This window comes from Babylonia areolata, chromosome 21 (assembly GCF_041734735.1).
Source record: "Babylonia areolata isolate BAREFJ2019XMU chromosome 21, ASM4173473v1, whole genome shotgun sequence".
Classification (NCBI taxonomy): domain Eukaryota; kingdom Metazoa; phylum Mollusca; class Gastropoda; order Neogastropoda; family Buccinidae; genus Babylonia; species Babylonia areolata.
Window position 1 is genome coordinate 5,804,165 of NC_134896.1, and position 18,097 is coordinate 5,822,261.

At 44.8% G+C, this 18,097-nt stretch overlaps 1 protein-coding gene across 1 annotated transcript in view; it reads left to right on the plus strand.

Moving 5' to 3' along the window:
- The first annotated feature begins 12,340 nt into the window (after positions 1-12,340).
- LOC143296237 (UDP-GalNAc:beta-1,3-N-acetylgalactosaminyltransferase 2-like) overlaps positions 12,341-18,097 on the plus strand; it is a 255,139-nt gene continuing 249,382 nt past the window's right edge. The window contains exons 1-2 of the mRNA XM_076608070.1: positions 12,341-12,430; positions 12,880-12,886. Coding sequence (XP_076464185.1) covers positions 12,341-12,430; positions 12,880-12,886 — 97 coding nt within the window. The remainder of the gene's footprint in view (positions 12,431-12,879; positions 12,887-18,097) is intronic.

An 18,097-nucleotide genomic window follows, 5' to 3' on the forward strand; every position in this document is an offset into this window, starting at 1 on the left:
CCAGTACAGTGCCCCTTCGATGTCATTAACTTACTCAGTACGGCCAGTCCTCTCTTCTCCTCTACACAGACCCCTCGGATGTCCAGTGGGTGTCTGAATGACCCAGCCTTTAGCTTCCGTCGTCAGAATTGTGGTATTCTTTGTCAACATTCACGTCTTCAGTATAAGAGCCTTCCGCTTGCAATATTTTGATGATGGTAACTGGGGCGAAACGCTGTTAACGTCGTCTCTTTCGCCGTTTGTATGGAAAGAGTTAAAGACAGTTTGCAGTGCTCGTGGCAACATTTGGCATTCTGCAACGCTTCGGCTATTGGAGGCTACAGTGGGAAAGAGAGAGAGGGGGGTGGGGGATTCAAGTTCCAAGATTCGAAAACATTATCACTCAAGGATAAAGATTTTAGGCATTGCCTACCGATCAGTCCATGTGACAACAATAACAACAATAGCTATAACGACACAACAATGATAATTTTTGGTAAATACTTCTAATTCTACTACTATTAATGATAGTGATAATCATCACAGACAGACAGACAGACAGACAGACAGACACACACACACACACACACACACACACACACACACACACACAGAGAGAGAGAGAGAGAGAGAGAGTGTGTGTGTGTGTTTAAAAGAGCGAACGGAAAAGAAGGAACCCAGAGAGGCTCAACAGCCAAACAGTGTATAAAAATCAACACGATCCTGACTGAAGCAATGATGGTGAGAGCACGACCGTTGTCCTTAAAGGAAATCCAATACCCGGAAAATAATTCCCCCTCTGAGTTTCTGAGGCTTGTTTCTCCCGCCCGCCCCCCCCCCCCCCCACGCCCCCTCGCCCCCCTTCCCCCTTCCCCCCCACCCCCCTCGCCCCCCTTCCCCCTGCCCCTGCCCCTGCACCTGCACCCCCGTTCCCCCTCCCCGTCAATATCAACACCCAGACACTAAAAACGTCTCCTGAAATCAACAAACGATTGGTTGGAAGCCAGGCCGTTACAAACCCGATTACTGGACCACCCCGAAGCAATTAAAGCAGTCTAAAAGACTCGCGACAAGTCCCCAGTCTTGTTGGCCGCAGCTCCGAGTGTTCCGCTGTCCTTGCTGACTGTGTGCTCCTACTGGAATTACTGACAGCTCACCACTGGAATTACTGCCACTGGAATTATTGACGGCTCTCCACTGGAATTACTATGTGCTCCTACTGGAATTACTGACAGCTCACCACTGGAATTACTGACTGTGTGCTCCTACTGGAATTACTGACTGTGCGCTCCACTGAAATTACTGACTATGCGCTCCTACTGGAATTACTGACTGTGCGCTCCTACTGGAATTACTGACTGTGCGCTCCACTGAAATTACTGACTATGCGCTCCACTGGAATTATTGACGGCTCTCTACTGGAATTACTGACTGTGCGCTCCACTGGAATTATTGACGGCTCTCCACTGGAATTACTATGCGCTCCTACTGGAATTACTGACTATGCGCTCCTACTGGAATTACTGACTGTGCGCTCCTACTGGAATTACTGACTGTGCGCTCCTACTGGAATTACTGACTGTGCGCTCCTACTGGAATTACTGACTGTGCGCTCCACTGGAATTACTGACTATGCGCTCCACTGGAATTATTGACGGCTCTCCACTGACTATACTCTCCACTGGAACTACTGACTATGCTCTCCACTGACTATGCTCTCCACTGAAACTACTGACTATGTTCTCCACTGGAATTACTGACTGCTCTCCACTGGAATTACTGACTGCTCTCCACTGGAATTACTGACTGTGCGCTCCACTGGAATTACTGACTGTGCGCTCCTGCTGGAATTACTGACGGCGCTCCACTGGAATTACTGACTGTGCGCTCCACTGGAATTACTGACTATGCGCTCCACTGGAATTACTGACTGTGCGCTCCTGCTGGAATTACTGACTGTGCGCTCCTGCTGGAATTACTGACTGTGCGCTCCAGCTGGAATTACTGACTATGCGCTCCACTGGAATTACTGACTGCTCTCCACTGAAACTACTGAGGCGATGTGAATGACCAACTGGAAGGTATTGTAGCTTTCTGGCAACAGAGTTCTTTATCCTGAAACCAACCCCTGAGAGTCGGCGTTCTTCTTTCTCCCTTCCCGACCAGTAGAGTGTGTATCCCGCTCCGTGCTGCACGAGTGATCCTTGTTCTGCAAAGCGAACTTCGCTGAGTGCTGCTGTGTCAATTTCCAGCCTTGCCAGTTCCCTCGCCACAAAATCTGTACGTCTTCGGGGGCGGTCGCTTTCATCTGAGTCCTGCATTGTCCGTACATTCCAGCATGCCGCTTTCAAGTTCATAGTCCGTTTCCATTGCGAAGTCCGTCGTTGATTTATCCGTCCAGATTTTTCCCCTGTTTTCTTACCGCTGATGTGAGATGCCCGTTGACCGCGGCTAGCCAACCGGGTGGGGGTGAGACAAGCTTTTTTAGGTCCCCTTTTGCAGACCCGTCTCCATTCGGAGCAAGCAGGCTATCCCTAGAAAAGGCTGCTTGGTCGTCTGGGGTGAACATACGAAAGCTGTTGTTGTCTCCCTCAACAAGCTAGCGACCAATATCCCAGACCGCCTACATGCAGAGTTCCGACTGCGACTCCAGTGCCATCCTGCACCTGTCGTTTCGCCGTTGCTCCATCGCTGCAGGGCTTCCTTCCCGCCTGCGCTACGACCCTTTATAGTGTAGACCGGCTCGCGCGCACCAGTCCCACTCTTTAGACCCAAGGAGGACACGAGATGGCTCAGTAGTCTGAGACGGTCCCGGCAACCATTGGGCTGTAGGTGTTATATCGGAGTTTCCCTCTCCTATCTTCTGGCTCAAAAGCCCGCTGTCGGAAGAACGACGGCTATTTTCCCATAGCTGGAGCACGGGTACAGGATGTTCGGCCATGGCCATGGACCAGGGTCTGCGCACGACGAAGCTCTCCTCTACTCCTGGCGCTTGGGATCAGAGTTGTCCTTCTTCTAGTTGAACTGCCTGGCAAGGCTAACGAGTTCCAGCTACCCGGGTTTGAAATCAGAGTTGTCCTCCTAGATGGACAGCCGTCCCAGGCTGAGTTCCATCTACCCGTAGAAACCGGTTATGGCGCCGGTGACCCGCCTCGCCCCTTTCCTATCAGTAGACAACAGGTTTGCCGGGTTTAGAAGCTAAACCACTCGGGAAGGCCAGGAGTTGGACTTGGTTGTCAGAGGCTATATTTTGCGCTTTGCCACATGAGGAGCACTTTTTAGGCTGTGGGAGCTAATCCCCACACCCACCCCTCGGCTTAACAACCCTTCATGTAAGCATGCACTTAGTGCACGTTGAAGAACCCACGGCAACAAAAAAGGGTCGTTCCTGGAGAAGGTCTGTTGAAAACTCCACGCTGATCGGAACATGAATACGCGTGCATGCCAGAAAACAAAGGGACAAACAGGTGGTGCTGCACTGTAGCGATACGGTCTTCTTAGGGAGACCGAATTCGACATAGAGAATTATGTTGTCATGAAAGGTAATACAACACAATACAATACAACACAATACAACACAATACAATACAATACAATACAGGGCAGGGCAGTGCAACGCAATGCGATATAATACAATGCAATACAATGCAATGAAATTCTTCCCCTGCCATTGATTTTCAGAGATGATGATTTGTAATTAATAATGATAATCATGAAGATAGAAGTAATAATAATGATAATAATAATAATACTAATGATAATGATAATATTTATTTTCCGTCTAATATCATCATCTTATGACCAGACTGTGAATAAATAAACGAACGAACGCAATACAATATAATACAATACAATACAATACAATACAATACAATACAATACAATACGAGGATGTGTTCAGTTTGAACAAACCATGACTGACGCCGTGCCTGTCAATGTCTCGACATGTTGTCACCAAACATGAGACACGGTCTCCCAGATGAAGGGCTGCTGGCGAGATCAGAATGCGTGGGTTAAAGCATTGGACCTTCAATCTGAGGGTCCCGGGTTCGAATCTCGGTAACAGCGCCTGATGGGTAAAGGGTAGAGATTTTTCTGATCTCCCAGGTCAACATGTGTCCAAACGTGATAGTGCCTGAACCCTCCTCGTGTGTATACGCAAGCAGAAGATCAAATACGCACGTTAATGATCCTGTAATCCATGTCAACGTTCGGTAGGTTATGGAAACAAGAACATACCCATCATGCACACCCCCGAAAACGGAGTATAGCTGCCTACATGGCGTGGTAAAAACGGTCATACACTTAAAAGCCCACTTGTATACATATGAGTGAACATTAGAGTTGCAGCCCACGAACGAAGAAGAAGAAAATGATCATTGAAGTGGGGAGCAGACCACGATATGATTTACGATTCTCGCTTCCAGAACTGTCATGATATTGTTATGTACATGGTTTCTGCTGGCAGGGTTCACGTGAAAGGGGAGAGAAAGGCTGAAAACAAAGGGGAAGGGAGGGGGTGGGGAGACAGAAAGAATTCTCGGGCATGTAATTTACAGAAGGCAGGAATAGTGTTGACAGTGTTGTTGGCGATTTCTATATATGTATGATTTATAATGATAATAAAAAAAAACAACAAAAAACAGCATAATTATGTGGAACAACTTGGCCGTCTTTAGACTGACAGTCATCAAAGGGTTTCCTTTAGTCAGAGTGCGTGAGAGCAACAAAGAAAATGGATACCGTTGAAACATCGAAGCATGCTGGATTTGCAAACCAGGTCACTACTTTTTTTTTCTTTTTTTTTTTTTTTTTTTACGGCAAAGTCGTTTGGTTTTGATATTTTCGTTGAGTTCTTTTTACGTGATAGGTATTCACGTGTCTGTTCCTTCCCTGGCTGTCCTGCCCACACACAGACATTGACGTCATTGCTGACAAACCAGGACAGTTCTTCTCTTACCCCCACCTCCCACACCCACCTTCCAGTTTCGTCTGTCGCCCTCTGCCCCTCTCCCTCTCTCTGTGTCTGTACCTCTCCCTTTCTCCTTCTCTCACTCTGTCTGCCTCTCTGTGTTTGTCTGTCTGTCTCTCTCTATCTGTGTCTCTCTGTCTGTCTGTCCGTCTGTCTGTCAGTCTCTGTCTGTCTGTCTGTCTGTCTGTCTGTCTGTCTGTCTGTCTGTCTCTCTCTCTCTCTATATATATATATATATTCCACCACCACCCCTCTCTCTCTCTTGGTCTCTCCCTTTCTCGTCTGTCTGTCTATCCGTCTGTGTGTGTGTGTGTGTTTCTTCGTCTCTCACCATTTCTCTCTGTCTCTGTCTCTCTCTCGCTCTCCCTGTGTGTGTGTGTGTGTGTGTGTGTGTGTGTGTGTGTGTGTGTGTGTGTGTTTGTTCTCAGACATGCCAGTGTGGATAAGTGCTTTTATGTTGCCTGTACATAAAATAAACTGTTGACTGCCCACTCACTCTGTGACATTTAAAGGCAGTACGCAGAAAGCTAACGATAGCAGAAAAGATCTGACACGCGGGAAGGAGGTGGAAGCACTGACTAAAGCGCTACCAGTACCACAGATAACAACCAGTGTGGGAGACACAGAGAGACAGAAGACCGAGAAAGACTGGGAGAGAAACAGCGAGGGCTCAGGACTACGGACACTAGTGGCCCAAACAATAGAGGCAAGGCTTAAAGCCTGAACCGGACTATAAATGGCGGGCGATTTGAATCAAGCCAGTTTCTCACCAGAGTCTGACACTGTGACGTCGGTGAAGGTTTATTCAAAATAAAAGCCTAATAAAGCTACGGTTTGGCTTCATTTATGGCAGAGAGCGAGATTTGCCTAGCAGCTTCCAATCTAGACCTGAATTGACTTTGGAAAGTACAAAATGTGTCAGCTACACGTAATACAAAATTTGAATGCAGAGAAAAGGGGTGGAGCTAGAGCCGTTTGTGTTTGCGCTAGACGTGTCTGTCAGATAAAAATAGCACCAGCACGTGGTACTGTCCGGTGAGAATTGGAAAGCATGCAGACAGCCCCTCGACGTTGGCAACCGTAAACGACCACATTGTTTGTAAAACATGCAAACGGAGAGAAATATGACGATCTACTAACCTTTCACCACCACATGTGACCCATGTAGGGAAGGTCGTCTGGATTTGGATACAAGTCCTGGATAGGCTCTAGTGCGCATGCGCAACCGAAACCTTGCTCTCGGGAGTTAAGACTTTAAGCACTTTCCTGTACTGTGGAGTTAGTTTGACGACTTACTGGCTGACACTCCCAAAGTCAAGTTGTTAAGGCTTCCTTGCCGGTTCCGTGAACGTTGCGTTGATCGGGGGCTGAGGGGCGGGGGGAGGGGAGTGTGTGGGTGGGAGAGAGAGTCCTGGTGCCAGTTGCATTGCTTGGTTCTAACTTTTTGACAGTTACACGTGACTAAATGCCTACGTTGACCCAACTACGTCATCGGTCAGTTCCATACGACACATAGTTAGTAGCGGGTTACGACCATAGTAGGCTCTTCCGTCCGAGCAATGCAACTGGCTCCTGTGTATCTCTCAGGGTGGGAGGTCTGTCTGGCGTTGCAAGGTGGTGGGAGGGATGGGGGGGTGGGGGTGGGGGGCAGGGTGAAGTCCTGTGGCTGTCTAAAGAGGGGTGCATTCCATTCCTGTACAGAGTGACCGAGAAATCAGTCATCTCAGTGCGCGAACTTCAGTATCCCCACAATTCAGTTTTCTTTCACGGTCTCCAGACGAACTGACTGTCCATCTATCTTTGAAACTCTCAGAAGGTGATTGGAACGTACTGAGTGACCGGATGTCAGACTGACCTGGTCCTCGTTGCAGCCCTCATGATTGGTCTACGTCCAACCAATTAAAGCCCCCTCCCCCCCTCCCCCCCACACCCCCCCAAAGAAAACGACCAACGAGTCTGTTGGCGTATGTCTTTTTGTTTTCTCCACTTTGTTTTTCTTTTTCTTTCTTTCTTGTTGGTCTCACTCTCTGTGATGGTCAATACCTTGGGGTTGGAAATAACATGACGCGTGAGCAGAGCTGTGGAGCAGTTCATTTCGGGGAGCAAAGAGACACGAGACAGTCACCCCCCCCCCCTCTCCCTTTCCCAACACAACGTTATTAACCGGAGGCGGTGGTGACGGTATTGTGTGGGGCCAGACCTCGGCTTTATGGACACAGCTTCCGGTCATGTCAGGGTGACCAGGAGTCAAAACCACGTCAGTCCAGACCATCGTTGTTGATAACAGTCTGTGATAGTTTGTTTTTGGGTTTTTTTTTTAAGCTGCCACCCTTAGCTTCCTCTTCTCCCCCCCCCCCCCCCCCCCCCCGGCCCTCCCGGCCTCTCTCTCTATCTGTATCTTTATCTAAGATAATCTCTCTGTCTGTCTGTCTGTATATATATATACATATATATATATATATATATATATATATATATATACAGACACACACACACACACACACACACACACACACACACACACACACACACACACACATTTTATGGTGGAATGGGCGGGTGTTTGTGTGTGCACGCATTTGTGCAGAAGTGTATTTTAAGCCGCCCCGGTTTTTTTTTCTCCTCCCTCCCTCCTCCTTCCTCCCCCCTTCCCCCCCCCCCTCTCTCTCTCTCTTTGTTTCTGTCTCTCTGCGTGGGTGAAAAGGAGTGTCTGTTTTTGTTTTGTTGTTTTTTTCTCTCGTTTGCACGCATTTGTGCAGAAGTGGTCTGGTTGTGGTTGTAGTAGTCGCAACGGTGAGAGCCGTAGTTTTTCTTGAATTTAATGTGTTATACATCCACTCCCTTTGAGTTTATGATAGAACGCAAATGGGCGCAGAGACAGACAGACAGACAGACATCTTTCAGACAGACAGACAGATAGAAAAAGCAAACAGTTGGTGCAAATCTTTCTCATACTACCCTGGCAAAGATCCACAAGAACAGCGACAACGAATTAATTCATCATTATCATCTTCTTTTTCTTTGTAGATTACTATTACTAATTTTTCCATTATTATTTTTATTGTTATTATGATTTTGCTTCTTTTTTTTTCTTTGCCTTAGTTGTTCATTCTATAGTTCCCGTAAATTTTCTACTTTTTTTTCTCCTTCAAATATTTTGGCTCAAGGGGAAAAAAAGGGTGAAAACAAAACATTTTGGAATGAAGAAGGATCACTGTGTGACAGTTATGTCAATGACTTCTTCTTCTTCTTCTGCGTTCACTCGTATGCACACGAGTGGGCTTTTACGTGTATGACCGTTTTTACCCCGCCATGTAGGCAGCCATACTCCGTGCATGCTGGATATGTTCTTGTTTCCATAACCCGCCGAACGCTGACATGGATTACAGGATCTTTAACGTGCGTATTTGATCTTCTGCTTGCATATACACACGAAGGGGGTTCAGGCACTAGCAGGTCTGCACATATGTTGACCTGGGAGATCGTAAAAATCTCCACCCTTTACCCACCAGGCGCCGTCACCGTGATTCGAACCCGGGACCCTCAGATTGAAAGTCCAACGCTTTAACCACTCGGCTATTGCGCCCGTCCTGTCAATGACGAGAACAAAACCACGAAAAATCAGAAACAGGGGCTGAGAGAAACGTAAAACAAGAGAGGCAAGGCCTTCAACACTCACTTGTGATACACTTAAAAAAAAAAAAAATCTAAGCTTTTTATGTATTGAGTATAATTTCAGAATGTAATATTTAAGATGGGAAAGATCAGTTTAAAGCAAATTAAGTCCCTTAGCATTAATTACAGAGTAATTTCCCTTTTTTACTATCTGCACCAAAACGTTTGCAAAATAAATAAAACTTCCATGCTTAGCAAAAGAAGTTCCTGTTTGAACAATAAAATGATAATAATGACTGCTCTTGTTGTTGTGTCAGAATATCAGATCAAAGTGCCAAGTTTAGAGAATACAAAAAATATAAATATGACAGTAAATGCAGTTTGCATATAATTAGGCTTCATTTGTGTGTGTGTGTGTGTGTGTGTGTGTGTGTGTGTGTGCCCATCCCAGAGGTGCAATATTTTTTTTTAAACAAGATGACTGGAAAAAACTGAACTTTTTTTCCTATTTTTATGCCTAATTTGGTGTCAACTGACAAAGTATTTGCAGAGAAAATGTCAATGTTATAGTTTACCACAGACACACACACACACACACACACACACACACACACACACACACACACACACACACACACACACACACACACACACACACACAGAGACAACCGAACACCGGGTTAAAACATAGACTCACTTTGTTTACACAAGTGAGTCAAAAAGGGGGAAAACAAAACATTGTGGGATTAACAAGAATCACTGTGTGACAGGAACAGTTATGTCAATGACGAGAACAAAACCACGAAAAACCAGAAACAGGGGCTGAGAGAAAGGTTAAAAAAAAAAAAAAAAAATCTAAGGTCGGGATGGATGAAGTGAACACAAAGTGAACACTGAAAGAAGGAAGACGGAGGAGAGGAGGGAAGGAAAACGAATGGAAAACAGCAAGCAAGAAAGAGAGAAGAAATGGACACACACAAAAAATAAAAGACTAGGTTGAAAACAACAACAAAAGATGAAGCGAAAGAACAGGGGAAAAAACAGAAAAGGGAGGAGAGAAAAAAAAAAGCGATAGGCAAAAACAACAACAACACCAACAAAAAAAACCAACGGGAAGAGAATGCAAAACAAAATAAAGGAGATAAATCATGATCATCACATCACAAGTTAGCACTCACACTCAAAAGGAAAAGACAAAGAAAACACACACACACACACACACGCGCGCGCGCGCGCGCGCGCACTCTCTCTCTCTCTCTCTCTTTCTCTCTCTGCTTGGGTTTTGTTGTTGTTTTGCCCTTGGTGTGTGTGTGTGTGTTTATGTTAGTGTGTGTGTGTGTGTGTGTGTGTGTGTGTGTTTATGTTAGTGTGTGTGTGTGTGTTACTCGCTTCCGTTTCCATTCATTCATTCCTTCATTTTCTCTCTCTTTGTCACACACACACACACACACACACACACACACACACACACACACACACACACACACACACTCACTCACTCACTCACTCACTCTCTGTATGTCACACACACACACACACACACACACACACACACACACACACACACAAACACTCACACGCACGCACGCACGCACAGTCACTCTCTCTCTCTCTCTATCTCTCTCTCTCTCTCACACATTCTCTCTGTCACACACACACAGGAAGACGAGAGAGTGGAGAGAGAGAGAGAGAGAGAGAGAGACAAAGAGAAGGCGAAGAGAGGGCAAAAAAAAAAAGGAGAAGGAAAATGAATGAAAAAAAAAGAGAGACAGGAGACAGGGGGAATGGGAAGGAAGAGGACAAGGAGAGGGAGAAGAAGAAACAGAGAGAGAGGAAATGAGAAACGTCTAATTTCCTGGCCCTCTCACTAACCTTTCAATCAGATTTTTTTTTTTAATTATTTTTTTCTTCCCCCTTTTTTTTTTTTTTTTTTACAAAAAAGGGCGAGGATGGAGGGGGGGGGGGGGGGGGGGGGGGGGGGGGCGGGGGGGGCGTGGCTGGAATGATATCAAGCAGACATTCCAAAACATGGGTCTTTTCTCTGTAAAACTTCATGTCACCATGCCGAACAACACGCGGGCTTGTCAATAGTAACATGAATTCCCCCCTGCTTACTTCTGCACGTCAAAAAAATAATAATCGTGATGACAACATTTCGTGATACCGTTTTTAAGAAAGTTTGTGTCCAGAATGGTTTTCGTGTGCCTATATTCATGTATTGGTCATGGCATCAAATATTCACTATGCACGATATAAAGAAAAGACACTAAAACGTGCGCAATTATGACAGCCAGGAATAGGGATAAATTGGGAGGGGGGGGGGGGGGGAAGGCATCTGCCTCCCCCTTTCCACCCCCTTCCCCCTCGCCCATAAATACCCGAACAGTCAGCTGCCGAAGAAATAAACACGCAAACGACAAATACATAATGTGCAACCCAAACAATTAGCCACAAAGTCCTCAAAGACTTGGATGTTTTTGTCTGCCATTGTCATCGCGCGGACGTCACTCGCGGCTTTGGACTGATTGCATGTGATGAATTATGCAATTCCACGTGATTACGGCTGTCAGAAGCGTCACCCTGCTCTGTTGAGGGGCAGTGGAACAGGGTTTGGGGGTGGGGGGGGGGGGGGGGGGGGGGAGGAGAGGCGATTGCGCGTCTGTAAAAAGGGGGTGGGGGTGGAAAGTGGTTGTGTTTTCGTTCGTTCGTTTTGTGACTGGCGGAAAACTTTCTGTCGCTCTGATTAACGCACAAGGGATCTTGCCATCACATTGACCACTGTCTATGGACACATTTATTTATTTATTTATTTATTTTTATATATTATTTATTATTATTAGTAGTAGTAGTAGTAGTAGTAGTAGTACCTTTTTCTATATTATAATTTTTATTTATTTATTTATGTAAGCTTATCTATTATTTATTCACCTTTTTTCTTTCTTTTTTTTTCTCAAGGCCTGACTAAGCGCGTTGGGTTACGCTGCTGGTCAGGCATCTGCTTGGCAGATGTGGTGTAGCGTATATGGTTTTGTCCGAACGCAGTGACGCCTCCTTGAGCTACTGAAACTGAAACTGAAACTATGGACACAGCACCAAGCCCCATCCACCTGACATCAGAAATGATTAGGTTTAGACTGTAAGCTGAAGGTCCCATCATAGCCTTTGGACAGCCATCGGGGCAGTGAATAGCTTATCCACTTTGTCCAGGGCTCGGCATGGGAAGACGGGGCCCACTGTTCTCCTTCCGCCGTCTTAACCGTCCCTGGGGGGAGTGAGGAAAGCAGAGGAAAGTGCCTTTCCCCAAGGACACAGCGCCATGCTGATGGTGGTTCGTCCGTCGGGATCGACGAGGACCAGCTAGTCATCCTGTGGGTGGGTGGGTTGGGCTCTGTGGGTGCGCAGATGACTGGTCAGGCCAATTCGCGCCCGGAAGGTTCTGACGCAGTGTGGACAGGGGATGGTGGTGGCTGTCGGGGACTTGCTGGCCCTGCTTTTCCTGGCCTGTCTGCGTTGCTCTGCTGCAGCGATTCTGTTGGCCTCACAGGATTTGGATGACTGATGACTTGCGCGATGACTTTGTTTATGGTGAGGAGGAGTTGCGCACCGTCGACCTCACTCTCTTGTCCGAGACCGTCTGTATCCAGTGGCAAGACGAGGTCAAGACGACTGGAGATGGAAACGGATGCAGTGGATGGCCAGGACGTCCTATGTGCCTCATCCTGCCCTCAGCACTCCACAGTGCTGTGCTGCAACCGCCTTCCTCTCCGTTGAACCATGAAGGTTTCTTCCGCAGAGACCATGCTGATACGGGGGCCTCGAACCCTGATCACTGGTGAACGCTGGATCCAACGCCAGACCGATTCTGTCAGAAATCATTGATTAAAAAAAAAGAAAAAAAAAGTTTACAGTTGTATCGTGCGTGCGTAGAGAAAACATGACAGAACTCGTTGTTGTGTTGTTTTCCACAAGTTCCATAGAAATACTCAAGGGGCCGCACACAAACAAACCGGTCAACCGAATAACAAATCCACAACCCCAAACAGCTAGTGGCCAAGGTCATATTCTCGCCTTCTCGCTGCAGAAGTCCATGTGGCCGTGTCTGATTGGACGAAATGAAATATGCAACTCACGTGATTGCTGCTGTCAAAATCGGTGGCCTGCAATGTGTTTTGAAGGCCCGAATCCCTTAGGCAATTGTTGAATCGTTCCCTTGTACTGACTGGACCCCATGAGAGAGAGAGAAAGAGAGAGAGGTGGTGGTGGAAACATATGGGTATGTTGTGATTCTTCCGGAAATGGGTTTCTGTGTGCAGAGTGCCGGTGAGAGGATGTGGACAATGATATTTGATTCTCCTATGTTTGCCCTTTACTTATCATTTATTTATGATTTTGGAATCACTTGTGTGAACAACGTGAGTCTATGTTTTAACCCGATGTTCGATTGTGTCTGTGTGTCCGTGGTAAACTTTAACACTGCCATTTTCTCTGGAAATACTTTGTCTGCCAATACCAAAATTGGCTTAAACATAGTATGAAAAATCTTCACTGTCATACCAATAACAGGTTGTAAGTTTCCCGGATGCTTAGTATTCACGAATCATTAACGGGTTATTTCGTTGAGATGTGTTCCGAAAACCGAAAAATCTTAAAACTACTCTCCACTGAGTTTGGCCAACTAGAAGGTGGGTTGTGTTCGAAGACGACATGACCTCTGGTTTCTTGTTCACAATTAAAAGGAAAGAAACACAGATTCTGGACAGATCACTTACAGCGATACTAACAACACCATCGACGTGTTTACTGCATATAAATATTCTTAAGTGGACACTGAATTAACTAGAATGAACACACAAAAGAACAAGAGAGGCAAGGCCTTCAGCACTCACTTGTGATACACTTAAAATTTAAAAAAAAATCTAATCGTTAAAATGTGTTCTGTATTTGTTATTATAAAGCTTCGGGTTAAAAAAAAAGAAAAAAAAGTCCTAACCAGATTCGAACCCCGCGTGTTCGGGTGACAAGAAACTGTCTTACCCATTACACTGTCGTGGCTCCTTAACTGACGTTCTAAAATTTAATATTTGAACATACTTTTTTAAATGGCGATAAATCAATTGCGGTATTCGCAGTGAGAACGCTGTTTAAATCATATTATTCTGGTGTATCTTGGGCATTCAAAAAATCTTTAAGGGCAATAAAAAAAAAATTCTTTTTAAGTCCGCGGTAAAGGAGACGTGGCTATCGCCGCAATCACACTGCAACATTTAGCCGTTTTCTCTAGATCTAGATAGATGTACAAGTTTAGTTACACCCGCCGGGAATGTAGTACGACACGGTCGATTCAATTTCTCTTTTATGTTCATCCTAGTTTTATAGTTTTAAAGTTGATATGAAAATTGAGTATTTTGTTAAACTAATAACATGTAGAGCCAAGTACAAGTACTTCTAAACGTCGTATGAAGTGAAAAGGACTTCATTTTGAGAAAAGTCAAGACTGGAAATTTTTTCGTTTCATCAATTCAAGGGTATTAACTCGCATGGTTTACAATTTTTAACTGTGAATTCCGACTGATTCTGTGGATATTTTTTATGGCAGTTTGGGGCATAATCCAGAAAGTGATGAGGTGTTCACAAATCTTTCTCTGACTAAATTATAACATCAAATTCTATCTTCCCTGGGTTTTTTTCTTTTTGACCTCCCCCCAAAAAGCTCGTTCTTTTGTCCGTTCCTTAAGTAATACATTTCATTACGCTCGTGACGTCTTTTTTCCCTTTTTCATCACAAGTAATACATAATTATGTCACATGGTACATCATCACCAGCAATACATAATTATGTTACATGGTACATCATCACAAGCTTGCATTAAATAATCAAAGGGGGAAACACACACAAAATATTGCAGGAAAGATACAATAAAGATCTGTGTTCTTGACCATCACTATGTGTTCTGTCCAGAATTTGTATTTCTTTCCTTTTTATTGTGAACAAGAAAAACGAGGTCACGTCTTCGATTAAAACCTACCTTCCAGTTGGCCTAACTCAGTGGGAAGCGGTTTTTAGAATTTTCGGATTTCCGAATAAAATAAACCGTTAATGATTCGGAAAAATGGCTTGATTCAGGAGACTTACAACCTGTTATTGGTATGACTGTGAAGATTTTTTTTATACTATGTTTGAGTCAAATTTGGCACTGGCAGACAAAGTATTTCCAGAAAAAATGGCAATGTTAAAGTTTACCACGGCCACACACACACACACACACACACACACACACACACACACACACACACACACATGCACTCACACGCACGCACACACACACAGAACCCTGGGTTAAAACATAGACTCCCTTTGCTTACACTAGTGAGCCAAAAAGGGGGAAGGGTTTTCAGAGAAAACAATTGCGGAACCGACAATGCAATTCATAAAGTAAGAACAATAGAAAGAAATTATATATATATATATATATATATATATATATATAGATAGATAGATAGATATATATAAAGGATGCATGCTGAAAGGAATTGAAAAAAAGGCGACAACAAAAGTATACACAGTTGTTTAGACAAAAAGCCTTAGGATGAAAAGGATCCGTAAATGAGCTGTGTGTTACTGAAGAATATTTTGAAGGAAAAAGAAAAAACAACAACAAGGAAACGAAAGAAAGAAAGCCAAAAGAAAGCTTATCGAAAATAAAACACGTCCTGTCTGTCAGCTAGTGACACACAGAGAGAGAGAGAGATTCTTTTTTTTTAAAGTGACAGCAGCTGAGCCTCCACCGTCCCCACCCCTCCCCCCACCCAACTCTTTCACCTTTCTCCCTTCCTCCTCCGATATGAATCCTCTTCCGTGGCGACATTTTAAAGGGAATTAATCGAGCAGAGGCAGAAAACTGAGGTATAACGGAGGACTGGTTTGGATATTGGCGCACTAATATTTTAATGTAAAATGTTATGAGGTAAAAAGATTGATGTCATTACTATATTGCCTGGCTGGTGTCGCGGGGCTGGTGATGTTTAAACAGATATTCTTTGTTTTTGTGTTGTTGCGGAATCTTTCTCTGTCTCTCTGTCTCTCTGTCTCTGTCTGTCTGTCTGTCTGTCTGTCTGTCTGTCTGTCTCTCTCTCTCTCTCTTTCTCTGTCTGTCTGAAACTTTCTCTATCTCTCTCTTTTTTTCTTTCTCAGGCGCTCTCTCCTTATCTTTCCTTTCTCTGTCTGTCTGTCTGTCTGTCTGTCTCTCGCTCTGTGTCTCTGTCTCTGTCTCTCTCTCAATGTGTCTCACAGTCACTCTCTCTTGCTGTAATTATCTCTTTCTTCCTATCTCTGTTTCCCTCTGTCTCTCTCTGTCTGTATGTCTGTCTCTATCTCCCTCCCTCTCTCTCTCTCTGTGTCTCGATCTTTCTCTTGTTCTCTTACTTTCTGCCCTATATTATTTGAGACACGTGTCCACTCCCTGTCCCTTACCCCTCTTACCTTCCCCTTTCCATCGTTCTGCTCTCCCCTCTCTCGTCCCCACTGGATGCAACGTGTTGTGGGGTTGTTGTTTTTTTTTGGGTTTTATTCACATCTATCTCTTTTACGCACGCATCCACACATACGCCCACCCACACACATGCGTGCGTACAGTGTGATGTATATATATATATATATATATGTATATAGATATACGTCGAGAGAGAGAGGGGGGGACGGGGGGGGGGACAAAACTTTTTATTTAGGGAAAAGCGGAATAAGCATATAAGGCTTGTTTTCATCCTGACCTCGTAGAAGGGAAAATATTACAACAAACAGGCAATGCAAAAGACATAACACAGATAATTTTCAAATTGTGGGCGGAAAAAAACTACCACCACCACCAAAACCAGTAAAAGTAAATCCATGCGTGAACAGTATCTACAAGAGAGAGAGAGAGAGAGAGAGAGAGAGAGAGAGAGGATTCTTCTATAAATACTTTCCTTTGTTTGTTCGAATACTAATGTCAGAATTGATTTCAGCCTGAGAGATACCGGAGAACCATTGACCCCACACATACACCCACCCCTCTTTTTTTTTCTTGTGCCTACGGAAACCACCAACTACTACCCTATACATCTCCCCCTGTCAACATACAAACACTACAAACAGCGCCTTGACTGCTTGTCTGAATGGGTAGTCTGGTGTGGAAGTCAAGCCCAGCCCCCCAACCCCCCGACCCCCTCATATAAAAATAGGTGACCTAATCGTATATCGCTTCTTTTTTTCTTTCTCACATTGTCGGATTTCTCTCATACAGTGTCGTGCCGTCGCCCTCTGTATGACAGCTCAAAGTAGGACGAAAATCGACCCCCCGACTCTGGGAAGGCCAGTCAGTGTCTGACACACGCCAACACATGGCTATTTGCGTTTGGCCACGGTTGATGGGAAAGTCTGGTGGTGGCGGGATTCACTGCTACTGGATTTTTTTTTTTTTTATTGATCCTTTCACCACCACCCCCCTCCTCCCACCCCGACCCCACCCCACCCCTTCCCACCCCGTCTTGGAAAATTATCCCCTTCGTGAAGTTTGAAATGCAAGAGTTTTTTGGTGTTTTTTTCTGCAGGGCAGGGCGGGAGGAGGAGGAAGTATCATCATCAGTCATTTAGTAGGAAATTTGAACAGCAAATGCTGACAACTGTTCAATTGTTGGGAATTAGTTCACGTGGAAACGTTCGTTGGTTTGTTTTTTGTTTTCAGACAGGAAGGATGTATAGGAAAAAATCCAACCCAAGCTACACACACACACACAGACACGCACACTGAGAAGACATAATATGATGTACACTGTGGTTTTACAGATTGGACACATACTATAAAACAAAACAAAAAAGACCAAATTAATGCGAAAGTTTTTGGGTTTTTTAATGCTTTTGTCTTGCATGGTGTATTGTATTGCATTGTATTGCGTTGTGCTGTGTTGTAGGGTAGTGTAGAGCAGAGTGTACGTGTATTACATTTTATCACAATAGATACCTCTGTATGAACTTCGGGCTGCTCTCCCCCACGATTTCTCGCAACTCAGAGCTCAAAGTGAGAGAAATCGTTGGATTGCGAGAAATCATGGGCTTTCAGGAGAGTTTGTCAAGTGGACAGGCTGCTCACAACGATCATGCAAGCACGAGTCGCTATCAGTTGCAGTTCTATATGTTGTCTCGCTTTATTTCATGATTTAAGCTTGTTTTTAATTGGAAAAAAATCAGTCATGCGAAAGCACTCTTAAGTTTCCGTAATGGTTAAAATTTTTTTTTTTTTTTAAAGGATTGATTGATCGATCGATTGATTGATTAATTGAGCAAGTGCGATAGCCAAGCTGTGAGTTCTTACGTGATCATCGTTTCTTTGTCTTTGCCGCGCGTGTCATTTGGAATGGTAGTGCCCACTTACATGTGATCAGGCGTACACACACACACACACACACACACCCACACCACACCACACCACACCACACCACAAAGCTCACAAATAAACACGCGCACACAGAAAGTGAGAGAAAAATGATAATCACTGA